At 39.2% G+C, this 15111-nt stretch overlaps 1 protein-coding gene across 1 annotated transcript in view; it reads right to left on the bottom strand.

Annotated features, from left to right (window-relative positions):
- Nucleotides 1–12431, bottom strand: part of LOC104947248 (calcium/calmodulin-dependent protein kinase type II delta 1 chain-like) — a 19271-nt gene extending 6840 nt beyond the window's left edge. The window contains exons 1-13 of the mRNA XM_010773228.1: nt 12250–12431; nt 8593–8714; nt 7231–7285; nt 6309–6374; nt 5678–5750; nt 3992–4094; nt 3738–3821; nt 3447–3541; nt 3098–3220; nt 2811–2894; nt 2507–2549; nt 1322–1362; nt 530–589 (exon numbers count right to left, since the gene is read on the bottom strand). Coding sequence (XP_010771530.1) covers nt 530–589; nt 1322–1362; nt 2507–2549; nt 2811–2894; nt 3098–3220; nt 3447–3541; nt 3738–3821; nt 3992–4094; nt 5678–5750; nt 6309–6374; nt 7231–7285; nt 8593–8714; nt 12250–12431 — 1131 coding nt within the window. The remainder of the gene's footprint in view (nt 1–529; nt 590–1321; nt 1363–2506; nt 2550–2810; nt 2895–3097; nt 3221–3446; nt 3542–3737; nt 3822–3991; nt 4095–5677; nt 5751–6308; nt 6375–7230; nt 7286–8592; nt 8715–12249) is intronic.
- Between the last annotated feature and the right edge of the window lie 2680 nt (nt 12432–15111).

Here is a 15111-nt window from a genome sequence, read left to right as displayed (position 1 = left end):
GGGGGGGGGGGGGGGTGAGGGAAGAGGTAGAGGTTGCTCCTTATTAAATATTTAAAAACACACTCCAATCCAAAGGTGTGTCTAAAGGCTTATTGTTTCAGCAACATAAACATTCTATGTATGCTCCATGCATGCTAATTCAGATGATTAAATGAAAACATCAATCTGGATTGTTAATAGTTTATTCTTTATGGGTAGCTGTATCAAATATGCTGGAGCAGCGACATGCAGTGCAGCCTTAAAAGCTGAAACACACTATTTCAGGGATAGCCTGAAATAGATAGAGTGAAACAGATGTCTTTAGCTAGACATCTGTTCCACTCATTTTATTTGATTTATTCCTATACACCTGGTTAAGAATGTAAGTCTTCTCAAGCAAGGCGGCAGCAAACGATACATGATCTGAGCCTGTTTTAAAGGGTGACCCTGTACCTCCTTCACAAAAGGGTGTGTGTGTGTGTGTGTGTGGGGGGGGGTATTAGAGGTGTTGTGGATGAAGGTGCGGGTGTAGGACAAGGTGTGTTAATACCAGAGTAGGGGTAGGGCCAGTTTCTTTAGGACTGGTCACTGTGTTGGCTTTGTTGTTGACCTGCAGGGGGCAGTGTAGAGGGGATATGACACATACTTACTTTTCAGACACACATTTGTGCTTACACACTTTAACACACACACCCTGGCTATGGTTCACTCCAAAGAGATCATCCCAACTCATGTGTCCCATAGATGTGATGTTACCGAGTCTAACATTGTAACCAAGCGAGACATCTTAATCAAATCTGTGTTTTGTATAAAGAACACTTAGCAGGAGGGTAGTTGTATTGAGTAAAGCTTTACTATAGACATATGCAGAAGCACAAGAGCTTGTTTAAACTAGACTGTTCTGAAAAAAAGTATTCAAAGGGAAACTGATTGTGTTTCTAAGGTGCTAGACTTATGAGAATACAAGCAGACTGTAAAACTTGGAGAGATAAGAAGACAATTGTCTGAAACTATTTTTGAATAAACCATGCTGTCCGATAAGGTAGCAACCTACAGGTAATAAAACATGTATTCAATGGCCACATAAACTGTGCCAATAGATTAAACTGTTATTTATAAATAAGTAAATGTGTACTTGTTAAATCATTAATTGAAGGAAAAAGGAGATTTAGCTAAAAATATAACAACCATTGCCCCCTGCATGCAGTGACTCTCCCTGAATGGTAATGTCATTTTGTGCACAATGCATAGTTATTATCTGGAAGGCCCCTCAGACACTGAACAGGTTGAGCAAACAAATGCATTTAACAATGCATTTTGTTCACTGAGCAAAGCAACCCACCTTTACAGCATCTGCCTTCTTGTTGAGCAAACTCTTGGCTGCTGCAGAAGGAAAGAAATAGACAAAACGTCAGCAGGAGAGTTCACAAACAGAAGCCTGAGGCTACACTAACATGCAGCAAGCATATCAGTCAACTGTGCTTATCTTCAAACTCCAGGTGCAAAATCCAACTGCAAGATCCATAATGCAATGCAAAAGATGCTCAAATAACATCTTCATTTATGCAAGTCGGCCTTCCTACTACATACTAATTCACATGAAGGGCTGAAGGATAGGTGTGTATTTAGGATGTGATGATAGGGGTAATAAACACATCTCCAACAGACCCACACAGCATTTTAAGTATACATTTGCGCTCATACACATGCACTTAACCACTAGCACCCACACATACAATCCCACCACTATTCTCTCTTTGATTTACCAAGGCATAAAGAAACCCCAAACACCGGATTGCAATAAAAAAACATGCTGTATCCTTTGTCAAAATGTCATTCTTATCTCATATTGGAACGTTTGCAAGCGTGAGCTCCAATTTATTCTTTTGAATACCAAACACTTTACCTCATGCATAATGTGATTTGATAGTAAAAGAGTAAGTAAGGCCTTAACACCAAAACTATTTAGTTTTGCCCACACCCACATATTTCCTTGTCATTCTAAGAAATCTTACCTCAAACGGAAACCACAATCCAAACAAAATGAGGAAAACAAATTGAAAAAAGGAAAAAGAATGATGAATAAAAGACACAAATGCACTAATGCATTTTATTGTAGAATGAAGAAAGAAAGCAGGCTATTGAGAGCCAGAGAAAATAGACATAGGTCAAAAGAAATGCATGCAAAACGGTATGATAGAACGATTAGAGAGATAAAGAGAGGTGGCTTTGTTTACCAACAACACCTATGTGCCAAAATAATAATTGTTCAACAAGAAAAAACAGACTGAAGGCATAAACAAATAGGTTTTAAAGAATCTATTCTATATTATGTTTTACCAAATTTGTAGCGAATCTGACTTTATTTTCTCAAAGACTAGAAGATTGTTTTTGTGATGACGATAACCAAACTAAAACCAAGAGAAAATGCTTGAAGTATTTGAAGCCTCCTGTTTCTATAACATAAATGTCTTTAGTTTATAGGATATATAACCAGGTATTGAATACCAGGCTCAGAGAGACATACCTGAGAAGTTTCTTGTGACCAGCAAGGTGGTCAATATGGCTCCCTGCAGTCATAGAATATTTGGAAGAAAAAAAGGGGGGAAGAGGAATAGTGAGAAATAGGGAGATTGATTACAAGCTCACAGCAAGAAAGAAGAGCACAGCAAAAGGTCAACTTGAAGGTCTTAGAGAAGAAGTCATATTATACTCAAGTTACTCTGTAAAGTCTTGAGTATGGAAGACAGAGAGAGAGAGAGAGGGGGAGAGAGACATGTCTGGATGTATTCTAAATAAATAGAAACATGAAGGATTGCCAGAACACTCACCTTGAGTTTCCTCCTGGCGTTAAATTTCTTCAGGCACTCCACAGTCTCCTGCCTGTGCATCATGGAAGCTACAGTGGACCGTTGCTGCAGGAAGGAGATGAGAGGATTTGAGGATTAAGGGAGAATGGAAACAATAGATGGCAGGATTGTAGGCATTTGCATTTGTGGGCAATGGGACTTTGCTTGTTTGTACAAGTTGGATCATTGATGCTACTGAGGCATCTGACTGTGAAGCAGCTTATTTGAGTGTTCTGCATATCTGTAATTTGTGTGTGTGCGCCACATACGCAGATCCAGGGATGTTTGAGGGCCTCTGGGGAAGTGATGCGTTTACTGGGGTTGATGGTTAGCATCTTGTTGATCAGATCTTTGGCGTCAGGAGTGACTGTGTCCCACTCTGGGGATGGGAACTAGTCAAAAAGAAGACAGTTTAAAACAATGACGTAGAAATTAATAAGGAGAAAATATAGCATCATAACTCGTGTATTCACTTTTTATTTTAACATCCTTTAGCTGAATTAATGTCCAACAGCTGAGGAACTCAGTAGGTATACAAATAATGTAATCATTCAAATGAATTATTAAAACCAATACAATGTTAGTTTTCATTTGTAATGTATATGTATGTGCACTTACATCATAAGCTCCAGCCTTGATTTGCTGGTAAAGGCGGTGCTGGTCCTCATCCCAGAAGGGAGGGTAGCCCACCAGCAGAATGTATAATATCACACCTGAAAGGAAGTGACATGGTAAGAAAATACCAACATACTGCAGGACTGTACACAGAACAAAAGCATAGTATTCCCTTATATTTAAAACTTCACACAACATAAAGCTGCAGTGTTGTTGCAGAATGCCATAAAGACTTTAGCTTCAGCATCAACTTCATTCAAACAGCTGCACTGAGAGAATTTGAGTGTTATTTACCACAAGCCCACATGTCCACTGGCTTCCCATATGGGTCTTTCCTCAGTACCTCCGGAGACAAGTAGCCCGGGGTGCCGGCAAAACCTGGAGAAGTGATATGGAGGGGGGAGGAGATGTGGAGTGGTAGGCAGGAGTGGGCAATTCAATGACTGGGCTGTTTCGCAACTAAATGAGTGATTGATTGATTGATCAACTGGTTGTTTGCTTGATTGACCAACTGATCCAGGTAGAGAAATGGATGGATGAATACTCACCAAACCATGCCTGCTGGTCCCCCTGCACCTCGATAGCCAGCCCAAAGTCAGCCAACTTGACCGCCGCCCCCTTCAGCTTACTGGCCAATAGAAGGTTCTCAGGCTGGGGGGGGCGGAGTCAAACAGGTTAGAGGTGAGAGGTCACACGCTCTGGGAACAAGCTGCCCACAGACACAGATCTAAAATCAGATTAGCTAAATCGAATCCTAATACGAACTATTAGGGGTCAATGATGCTAAACTGCTCTTAAATCAGTGTCTGAGGCAACTCCCGTTCTGCCACACAAATGACAGAGAAACAGAAATGTGCACGGGACCAAATCTCTATGTGACAAAGGACATGTTCCACCCTGGAGCTGTGGACTTGTGCCCAAAATCTCATGGATTCTGAGGGAGTGAATTTGTAGCAGACATGATGTGCTCGTCCACAAAAACATCAATCCACTGTTAAAATCCATGAGTGGGAACAAAGTGCACACTGCAGGGAGAAGGATACAGGAGGGAGGTGTGGTGTAACAGGAGACGTGGGTGTAAAATCAAGGGACTCAGTCACATATGGGTAACGAAAAACACACACTGCACACAAGCATTATTTCGCACAACTATAAATATATGCACTCAAACGCTTAAACACACTCTCTAACACACAGACACACACACAAGGGCCCAGAAAGGTCTTTGCTGACCTAAGGCCAGTTAGATAGGGTTCTCTAATGAATAATACATTTTCTAACATTTAGAGACTCTAAACACAGACAGCCTTTGAGAACTCACTTTATGCCAGAAATATTACTCAACAGAACACTTACTGACAACTGGACAACATCAACATACTCATTTACATAATTATGAATAAATCCTCCCGATTATAAAGCATTTGAAAACTTAACATCACCCCAGAAAAGGACAGCTCCTCTTATAAAGTCTGATTTACTACATGTTTCTTGCAGTATACCTACATATGCACATTTGAAAATATTCGTGAGCTCTCTCTTCCCTTTTCCTTTGACATAAAAAACACTCTTGGGAGCTTGAGAGAATAAAAACTATCATTAGAATATTCATGACCTTAAAAAATCTTTCAAATCTCAACATTATTTTATCATAATTATGCAAATGTGGATCATTCCGGAGGTACTGGATTGTGATTGCTCCTATTGCTGTCACCATAGCAATGCACGCAGGGTACTACGACATCACATACACAAACATAAAGATGCTAGCATGCGCTGTGCAACATCAGGGGCAGTATCAGATGAGGATACTTGTTCTTGATGTTGACAAGACAGGTATTGAGCCCAGAACATATACTCAATAAGACTCTCCAATATGAGCCTTAAACCTTTGCAGTTTGGTATGTCTTAATCTTATTCTACATACCAGAATTGCAGACTATTTTAAAGCTGAGGTCAAGGTCAAATCATCTTTATTAATTATTCAAAACGTGTGCTTCTTTACAGGAAAGATGTAATACTTTGGCAAATAATGATGCTAATATGTTTTCCTACACATGAACATAAATATTGATTTTAATTTATTCAACTAACAGATTGTAAAATTAAGAAAAATGTCTGGACGCTAAGGGTGAGGGGTGTAAAGGGAATCACTTTGCCTTTTAGAAAGTTGCCATCTGTTGTACACAGTCAGGACTGAACATGGCTGCAGCAGAGGCTGCGGTCATACAAACCTTCAGATCTCTGTGGACGATCCCATTAACATGGCAGTGCTGGACACTCTCGAGGATCTGCTGTATGCAGTGGCTGAGTGCCGGAGGGTAATGAACAAGCACAGGATTGTCATGGAACGAATGGAAGGAGAGACAGAAAAGAATAGGAAGAAAGGCAGAGAAGAGAAGAGGAGCTGAATTAATTGACAGTATTAGAAGAGGAAACATCACTGGCAATATATCATAGTCCCCCTCATAAGGCTACTTATGTGTGAAGCTGTTTTCTTGACAGGTTACAGTAAGTCATTTTTCACAAGATTTGACGCATTACATTACATAGACAAACCAAGTCACACCAAGGAAACACAGATACACACACACTCTTTCTTTCCCTTTCTCTCTCTCTCTCTCTGGGGAGGAAGTATTTTAACACAAAGCTGGCAGTGTAAGATAGGTTATGTATGATTAATACCGCAGGCTATATGTCGTTAATCACCTTTATAAATAACTAGACAAGGCAGCTGTATCGCACCCCTGAGAAGTCCATATGTGAAACACACAAATGTAGCATATACACACCCTCACCACCAGTTATAGACAGAGATGCATAATGGCTGCTGTGCTCAGCACTGTGTGTGCGTGTGCGTGTTACCTGGCATCAGCCTCACTGTAGTACTCCCTGGCCACGATGTCCTCGAAAAGCTCTCCTCCTGTAACGCTGTGGAGGAACAGGGAAAACAATACAGCACATGTTTCCGTCTCAGTAACAATAACCGCAACAATCGTTCTTTTTTTTTTAAAGGTTTATACTACACAGTTACCTAAATAGCTTACAACACACACAGCTTTAAGCCCATCCACCACATTCACACGTCCATATGCAGGAGGAGGTATATAGGTCAGGAGCCTGTTGCTGAGTTCAAACACGGCCTCATTAGAGCAAAGAATAACGCATTACTGAATTAAAAAAAGTTGGCGAAACGTTTAATTGCTGGGCTGTGGAAAATGAAAGGGGTATTGTTAGTTCAAATTAAATATAGTTTACAACCTTGACCTGACAGTTGAGAAAATGACTACTTCTCACTTGATTTATTACCCCAGTCAACATTACTTAACAAGTTTTTGGTTCCAATTACTAGCGTTAAGTCTCTCTCAATACAGAGTGATTTTCATTTTGTAAATTATTGTCCCATTTAAAGTAAAATAAACGATAATATGCTTTATGGCGGGATACCTTGTAATTGAGAGACCACACGAGTGTCCAAGGGTGTTTTGCCGGTAATATCTTATTCAGCAATTCGTTTGTACTTAACATTACTTCTGGTTCCGTACAAACTCTACGCTTTGTCAGTAGTCCTTGTAACTGTGTCCTTCTAAAATGCAGTCTTTTTGTGCAATTTGGTTTACTAAATCAATAGCTTGCTACAACCTAGCTAAAAGGACTACACCAAACACTAGGAAAGGATTTAAGAAAAAAATGGTCCAATCCAATCCATCTTCACTAACATTTCTGTACACAATGTTACAGTGTGTATGTGTTTGTGTGTGTGAGAGAAATAGAGTCTGTAACTTACAGATCAAACACCAGATAGTGGAAACCCTCTTCTGATATGCTTTCATGGAGTCGTACTGTTGAGGAGATCAAAGAAAAATGGGAAAAGAAAACAGACAAAAGAAAAAGCCAGATGAAACCAAAAGCATTCAATACTGCTGCACAAATACTAGTACCAATTCTTATTATTCACATTATCCTTTGTGTTGCGGTTCGTCAGAGTTGGTTAGTTGTCAGGTGTATCAGAAATACGGTGGTAATATGTAACAAAGCAGTGTGGAGCATGTAAATCATGAAAATGAGTTTTCAAAGCAAAGTATGTTGTAGCCCTGCTTAATGTGATGATTCATGTTTTAAGGAATATATTCTCAAAAGGTTTTTTAGCACAGTTCCATCGTTACAATCACGGTGATTAGTTTAAATACTGGAGAACAACTAAGACTTAAACCTGTCCTATAAACAAACTCAAGCCAAACTTGAGGCTACATTTCCTTTTACAAATAGTTTACAGTTGATCTATGAAACCAAATCCAAGAAACAAACCTGTACTCATACAGTTAGCTGTGCGCCATTTAAATAAGTGAACTATTTAATGATTACAGCTTTAAATCTAAACTGGCATCTGAGGGCTCAACATGGATTAAGAAGGAATATAGGATCAAATCCTTGGCTTTTTTGAAAATCTATTCAAACATTTAATATGAGAAAATACAAATTCTGGATTTGCTTCAGTTGTGGCTTGGCAATTGATAAAAATGATGTACTGTTACAATCTCAATATACTATCCTATATCTCTTTCATATGATCTGTTTTTGCGCATTAATATACATATTCATTTTTCCATATTGACGGATATTAACATTGACCAAACAAGTGTATTGTATCTTTTGCTCAGTCAAAGTCAACAATGCCCATACATCATATATTGTCTTTGTCTACTTTTTTAAGATTTCAAAGGTTCAATCATAGGTGTCCTCAAACTTTGTAAAAGCAGAAGTTATCGTGAGAAACCGACTTGAATCGCAGATGTGGCGGAAAAAATGATAGTAAGGAACAGAAAGAACATGACTGGATGAGTGTGAAAATAACAAAGGATGAGAGACCGGTTCTGTTGAGGTATAATGAGGAGGAAAGAGTGTAAAGGGTCACTGGTGTATGGTTTTCTGATGATTCAGCTGAGAGAGCACACAGATGGATCATCATTAAAAATATGTGTGTACGGACTCACACACACACACGCAGATAAACTTGTCTCTCTCATAACTGTGTCTAAAAGATGAATAGCCATAGCAGGATTCACCAGAGACCTGAACAAAATATGTGTTTCCGTTAGTATCAGTGTGTGGACTGTGCATATTTTAAGATCGAGGACTCGCAGCTCACCGATGTTGGTGTGCTTTAGTAAACGACAAATCCTCGCCTCTCTCTCCAGCTTTTGATGATCTAAAAGAAAACAGAGGAGATACAAACACAGAGAGAAACAGAGACAAGTTATTTTGAATACTCTTTACTGTTCCCTGCTATGATTGGCTTTGAGAACCATCGAACATGAAGTTGGCTGCAAGTTAGTTTTGACTCAGTGGAGGACAGCGCAGTGTTGTCAGTGTGTGTTTGTGTACGTGATATTCACACCTCAGCATGTACTGTACGTGTTGGTTGGCCGTGTGACAGCCCTGTTCTTTTCTTTATTAGAACTGAAATGCTTGATGAAAATAATGAGACCTGAGTGCTTGATTCTGTTCGACAAACAGGCATATTACAGTCGACAACAAACAGAGTGAGCAGCCACAGTGCATTCATTTTGACCCCCAGTGTCAGGCTTAATATAAGCTCCAGCTTGCAGGTTCCTTTTGCTGATCAAAATAAACATGCAATGATACAAACATTTATTAAATAAACAGTTTCTGAGGCCAAACTCAAATCTAATGATCATTCGGATACTTTTTCTTGCTCTAAACATTTCTTTGTTCACTTACAGCAGACTTGGTTTACTGGGATGACAGTTGTTAACATTAACATTTTAAATGGGTTTCAGTTTACTTCCTGTCGCACTGAATGTGAAGGTCAGTAGTACAGGCAGGAAGTAGTCATTGACTCAAGCTGTTGCCTGGCAATGTCATTCCGTTGGAACATTCTATATTGAGAGGATCGCCTGGTGTGGTTGCATATCAATGGATACCGACGCTGTCAGGAGACCGACGCGAAGCGGAGGGATCTTGACCAGCATGCAGAATTGTCCCTGCATTACAGGATTATGTATCCATTACATTATAAGGAAGCTTGATTAGTAAGGTATAGTGGATTAGCCAAAAAAACAGATCATGGGAACTGCAATAACTGATTAGTGGCTGAGGCAGCCTACAACTAGTTATTAACACTAATAAGGTATCTTCTTCTTCAAGCAAAGTACTGACATATCACATTATTTGTCAAATTATGTTTGGAGTTGTCTATCCACCTGGTCCAAGTCTAATATGTACTCTTAATTAGCTCTGATTTTGATTTCTACACACTTATAACTGCATTTTTGACAAACAACAACATAGGAGCAGAGAGAGTGCGCCAAAACGGAAAAAAATGGCCGGCCAGAAAACCAAAACAATTAGCTGGAACTCCCATGAACGTTACATATGTCTATTTCAACCAAAACACACTTAGACACAGTATGCTTTATTTTTGTCTATATTGCATGCATTCTAATCAACAGCAAAACACATGTCTTCAATGAGAGACAGAAAGGAAAACAGGTGTAAGGTTTGTACTCCTGAGCCCTCAGCAAAAATCGCACCTATCTCCTCTATGACACCAGACTGATTGTATCTGACTATGACAAACAACAAGTGACAACTCTTCCTGTCATAAGACACCAAAGACCAGTGGCTCTAAACCGGAAGAACTGAGTAAGAGCTGCAGTCGTTATAATGAGTGTTGCAGCACGGCGTTAAGGCGACCCATTTCAGCTTTGCCTCGGGACACGAAGTGCACGAGCATGAGAGGGAGAGAGAAAGTGAAGGAGAGATAGAAGAGCAGCGGGTTCAACTTTTTTTCTACAGTTAAAATAGGACGCCTATTTTTCACTCTCATCCATGTCTCCTGCCTCTGCTCTTCTTGATGCTATGGAAACTGTGGACTCAGTGCCGCTAAGGAAAAGACCAATAAAGAGCTAGAGGCAGCGTGTTCCCTTTATAGACACAGGTTTCTCTTTGGTTGTGTAGGTGTACTGAATCTACAGTATAGTAAGTGACAGGCAGACACATAGGCACACCTAAGGCTGCAGTATGCTTTAGACCAAATGGAACTTGACGCGCTGTCCACTGACTGCTAAATAGTACAGTACAGTATGTTCACTGTGACTGAAAGACTGTTCATCAACAACAGGCGCAGTGAAAGACATGAAGCAAGTTAAGAAAAACAACAACACTGAAATGCGAAACAGATACAGCATGAGCCGCGGCAGCACTACATTCCGAGCTAAAATACAGGAGCAATACGTTGATTTAAAACCTATTCTGGTATAGTTAGTCAAAAGTACATAACAAAAAGCATAAAATGCGATGGTTCGTTTCCTCCCTAAACCATGGGCAAGGATGTAGATGTGTGCCAATCAGCTTCATGATCTAATTAAAAAAATCAAATAAATGTTAAAGCCCAATATAACAAATCAAAAGGGGGCTTTACAACCGTATGACAAACTAAAGGCTTTAAATGATAAACCATCAACTTAAGTTGGAGAGGTGGCAAAGGTGTAAATAAACAGCAGATCAACTGGAAATGTGTCCACATAGGACAAAGGTTCTATAGCACAATTAACCATATGTTAGTAAAAAAGCACCTTCAGGGTTGAACTAGACAGTGTGAAAAGAGGCCTGCACATGCTGCAACAAACAGACTCCAGTGCTGCTTTTCTGTGTGGTCGCAAATCGGCCATATTGCCTGTGAGAACAAGCCAATCTAAATGTTGTTTGAAGTCTATTGCCAGCTTTACAGACGAGCACAGCAGCAGAGAGGCAGACAGGCAGCCTGACAGGCAGAGCCAGAAACAAGGGCATCTCAGCTATTATTTCATTATTAGCAGGCCCCTTCGAGCAAGGTCACTAATCTCTGAATGACACATAATCTCTCTGGCTCTCTTTCAGTCGTACACATACAAGTTCATACTATATTTGTATACAAAATGTTTGTATAGATAATAATATACATAATAAATGCATCATCTTTTGTAGGTTAACAGCCAGATATATATTTTAAAACATACTTATTGACCTACATAATAGCTCAACTTTCAAATGTATCGTGACGGCGTTCTACAGCAGACAAATTATTGGAAAGCAAACAGTACTCTGTCGAAGTTCAACTTGGTCCACATTTAGCCCCAAGCTCTTTTCCTACTCACTGTAGAAATTGTATCTGGCAGCCCACATAAATACTTCATACACATAAAAGAATGTATTTATTTTTGAAATGTCTATCCTTTTTGTTTTATTTTTAAAAGTGTGAAAAAATATAACAGTCCTCAAGAATGCATTTAAAGCAGGACTTTCCTTCTATTCAGATGTAGTTTTAATCAATGCAATGTTTTTACAACTCTTTGTAATGGCAGAGATGCCAAATGCAAGAATCGCCCATAAAGAGTTCAGTAAGTGGCAACTTTGCTCATATAATGCATTTGGACATCATTAGGCATTTTCTGTTAGTAAATCCTTTTCATACCATCTTTCAGTCACTGACACATTTGAAATGCTCATAAATTGTAACAATTTCAGGTAAATAATTTAATGTCAGTTAGACAAACAATGTAATTTCGAACTGATTGATAAATGCTTTTATCTCAGAATTTTAAACTAAAAGGTAATGGTTTTTTGCTGTTTTAGGCCTATCTTGTTAACACTTCATGACAAAGTTGTGTCTTTTGAAAACAAAAACACATCAAGCAAACACTGACTGAAAGGTGAATACTAAGGTGGTCAGGTAACATTAGTTCAATATTTGCCTGCTGGAACTCACTGTCCAATGTAAATGTCCATCAAATAACAGCCTAACCCTTTCTCATCATTTTCCACCTCCGATTTTCTTTCACTCTCTTTGCTCTCTCCCTCCTCCACAGGTAGTCCACCTCCCAGCCGGCTGGACATCTGTTGTCTAGCAACTCCTGCACCAATCAGAGCGTCAGGCCTCTCCTCTCCTCTGCAGTGAAACCAGCCTTGCATGCAAATGGCCGACATCGAGAGTTCACACACAACTATCAAACTACAGACAGAAAAAAGCAAAATAAACTAAGTTGTCCTTTGGAGCATTAAAATATTTAACCATAACATGCCGAGCGCTCACTGTGAACATGTATTCAAAATACAATTATGCTGTGAGAAGGATTTAGAAATTTAGAAATGTCCTAATTCTGTAAGAGACTTACTATGAACAAAATATGATACTAAACACTCTAGCTTGAATCAATAAAATGGCAAAGAAGTTGTCAATACCTAGGTGAATGTTTTGAAAGCAGTGAAAGCATTATTGCCTCATAATTATCCTGGTCCTGTATATGTGGAGTTTGCAAGTTCTCTCTGCGCAAACTTAAAAAATATATGCAAGTAAACACCGATATGTATGAATAGAGGTTTGATTGTCTGTATGTTAGCATGGCAAAGATTGATGAATGAATGGACTAGAAAATGACCTTTTACACCTTCCCCTAACCATTTTCTGCTGCAGTCGCCTGAAATCTGCCTCACTCATTGCCTGACGACAATGAGTTCTGACTGGCTGACAAAAATGCTTTACAATACTTTATGTACCTGTGTGTGTGCAGGCTTGAGCACTACTGCCACAGCTACTGGAGAGAGGTTTTTTGCTTACATAGTTATAACTGACAGCAGCATTCTGCATAATGTGAAGCCAGTGTGCAGATAAATGTGAAGCTACCCCAGTCAGCTGTAATCATTCAGGCTTGAGCTGCGTGTCTGAATGTCTTTATGTATGTTACTCTGACCAGCAGTGAATTACTATTCATATATAAAGAAAGACCAAGTCGGTTGGTGATTAAGAAGTAATCTGGACGTTTCTGATGTTTCTTCTGGTGTTGGATTTCGGTTTTTCTTTAGTAAAAAATTACTTTTCTTATAGGTTTTTAATATAGTTAAATGTTGCATGTTGTTAATAATAGTTTTATAAAGGCCTATTTTGCTTATGGTAATCACAAAACCGTGTCAAAAGCTTCTCTGGTAATGATATATTGCTATAAAATTGAAATAGCAAATTTTAAAAAGGACACAATCTGAATGGAAACACAGCTCTCATTTAAGTTGACTTAAATGCAAAGTCAGCATAGGGTTGCAGGGACACTGGTGGGCTGTGTCTCTGTCAGCTGACATCCTGCATTTCTGGTGTCATAAACCATATGGTTTCAAACAAATTATTTTGTGGCATCAGCATTGCAAGAATGCAGCCGTCTCTCTTGCCCAGATTAGGATTTCACACCTCATACCATATTAAGGACGTCTATTTTGGATAGTCAACAGCGAGCGAGCCTCTTTTATTTCAACTTGAAAACACTTTTCATACTTAAGAATTATCTAAGATTCTGCTGACATTCACATGAGTTACTCTTTCGAGACAATCCTTTTATTTTACATTTCCTGGGAGGGTTTCTTGGCTCAAAATGTTACTCAGAAATAATCAAGTCAATATCTGCCAGAAAAATAACACGTGGATTTATTTGGCAAGTCATTAATAAATGTGCCACATTATTGTGTATCTGTTCTTCTTTTCACTGATAAAAAGCCACTTTCTCTTCCCCTCGACAGCCACATTCCAACTTTCTCAGAATGTTGCCATTTCCCCTCTGTTCTCAAAATGAACTCTGACTTTTCCCTCCTTTCACAATCACCCGACTGACACACCCATCGAAATACCCGTTTCCACTTCCTGTATGTGCTTTACCTTACCATCCGCACCCACCTGCATCAACCATTAGCCAACCTGCTTCCCATAGTTTCAAATCAAATCAATCTCCACATGTAACGGCCCGAATCCCTCTTCCTTTTGATTAGCCTTCAAATCTCTGCTTGTCACTCCAATCCCCATAGTCAAAATTGAATGCATTTTTTACATTGTTATCCACATAAAAATGTCCTCCGGCATTATATAACTTATTATGTGTTTAGATTTTGTTGTCTTTGCTTTGACATGAATAGTTTTTCCATCCTGGTTTTTTCTGCCGCAAAACCTTTCTTTCGAATCGTTTGTGCGAAGACTGAATCAAAGATTGCTTCTAGCTAGTGTAGTATTTTCCAATTCGCAACTTTTTGACCAGCTGGTTCGACATCGCGACTGGTGTGATCCTATTGTTATAAGATCTATATCCTGATTATATTTTTTTAAATGCTGATACAGTAACGGGTTTGCTTTACACTTTAGAGTGTTGTATTGAGAAGTTGCTGAAAAATTGTCTTTACTCTGTAAATCCTTCCCACCTTACCAAACAATCACCTCTATGTTCCTATCCGTCATTCTTCACTGTTGTTTGTTTCTCAGTTTCTGATTGTTAGCGTTTGCAATCGCACTGCAGCAGAGCATACTGCTTTGTGTGTTTTCTTTGCCATTTGTATTTTGCAGTCCTGATGAAACTAGCAGTTGTAGGGACAGGCAGAGAAGATAGAGTCAGATACAGAAACAGAAAGTAAAAACAGGCAAGACACAGAAATAGAGACACAACCAACACCTGACAGAAACAGTCAAATACACCGAAAAGAGGAGACAGACAACAGGTTAGCATAGGTGGCTCTGGAGTGGTATTGTCAGGTGCTTGAATACAAATTCCCTCTCAAACAAGGAAGGAATATATTACATGATCTGGTATTTTATTTCCAGTCTTCATATAGGTATAACAATCACGATGTACTTTGG

The sequence above is a fragment of the Notothenia coriiceps genome, unplaced genomic scaffold (assembly GCF_000735185.1).
Source record: "Notothenia coriiceps isolate Sejong01 unplaced genomic scaffold, NC01 NC01_scaffold00012187, whole genome shotgun sequence".
Lineage (NCBI taxonomy): Eukaryota > Metazoa > Chordata > Actinopteri > Perciformes > Nototheniidae > Notothenia > Notothenia coriiceps.
This window is presented reverse-complemented; position numbering and strand designations above follow the sequence as displayed.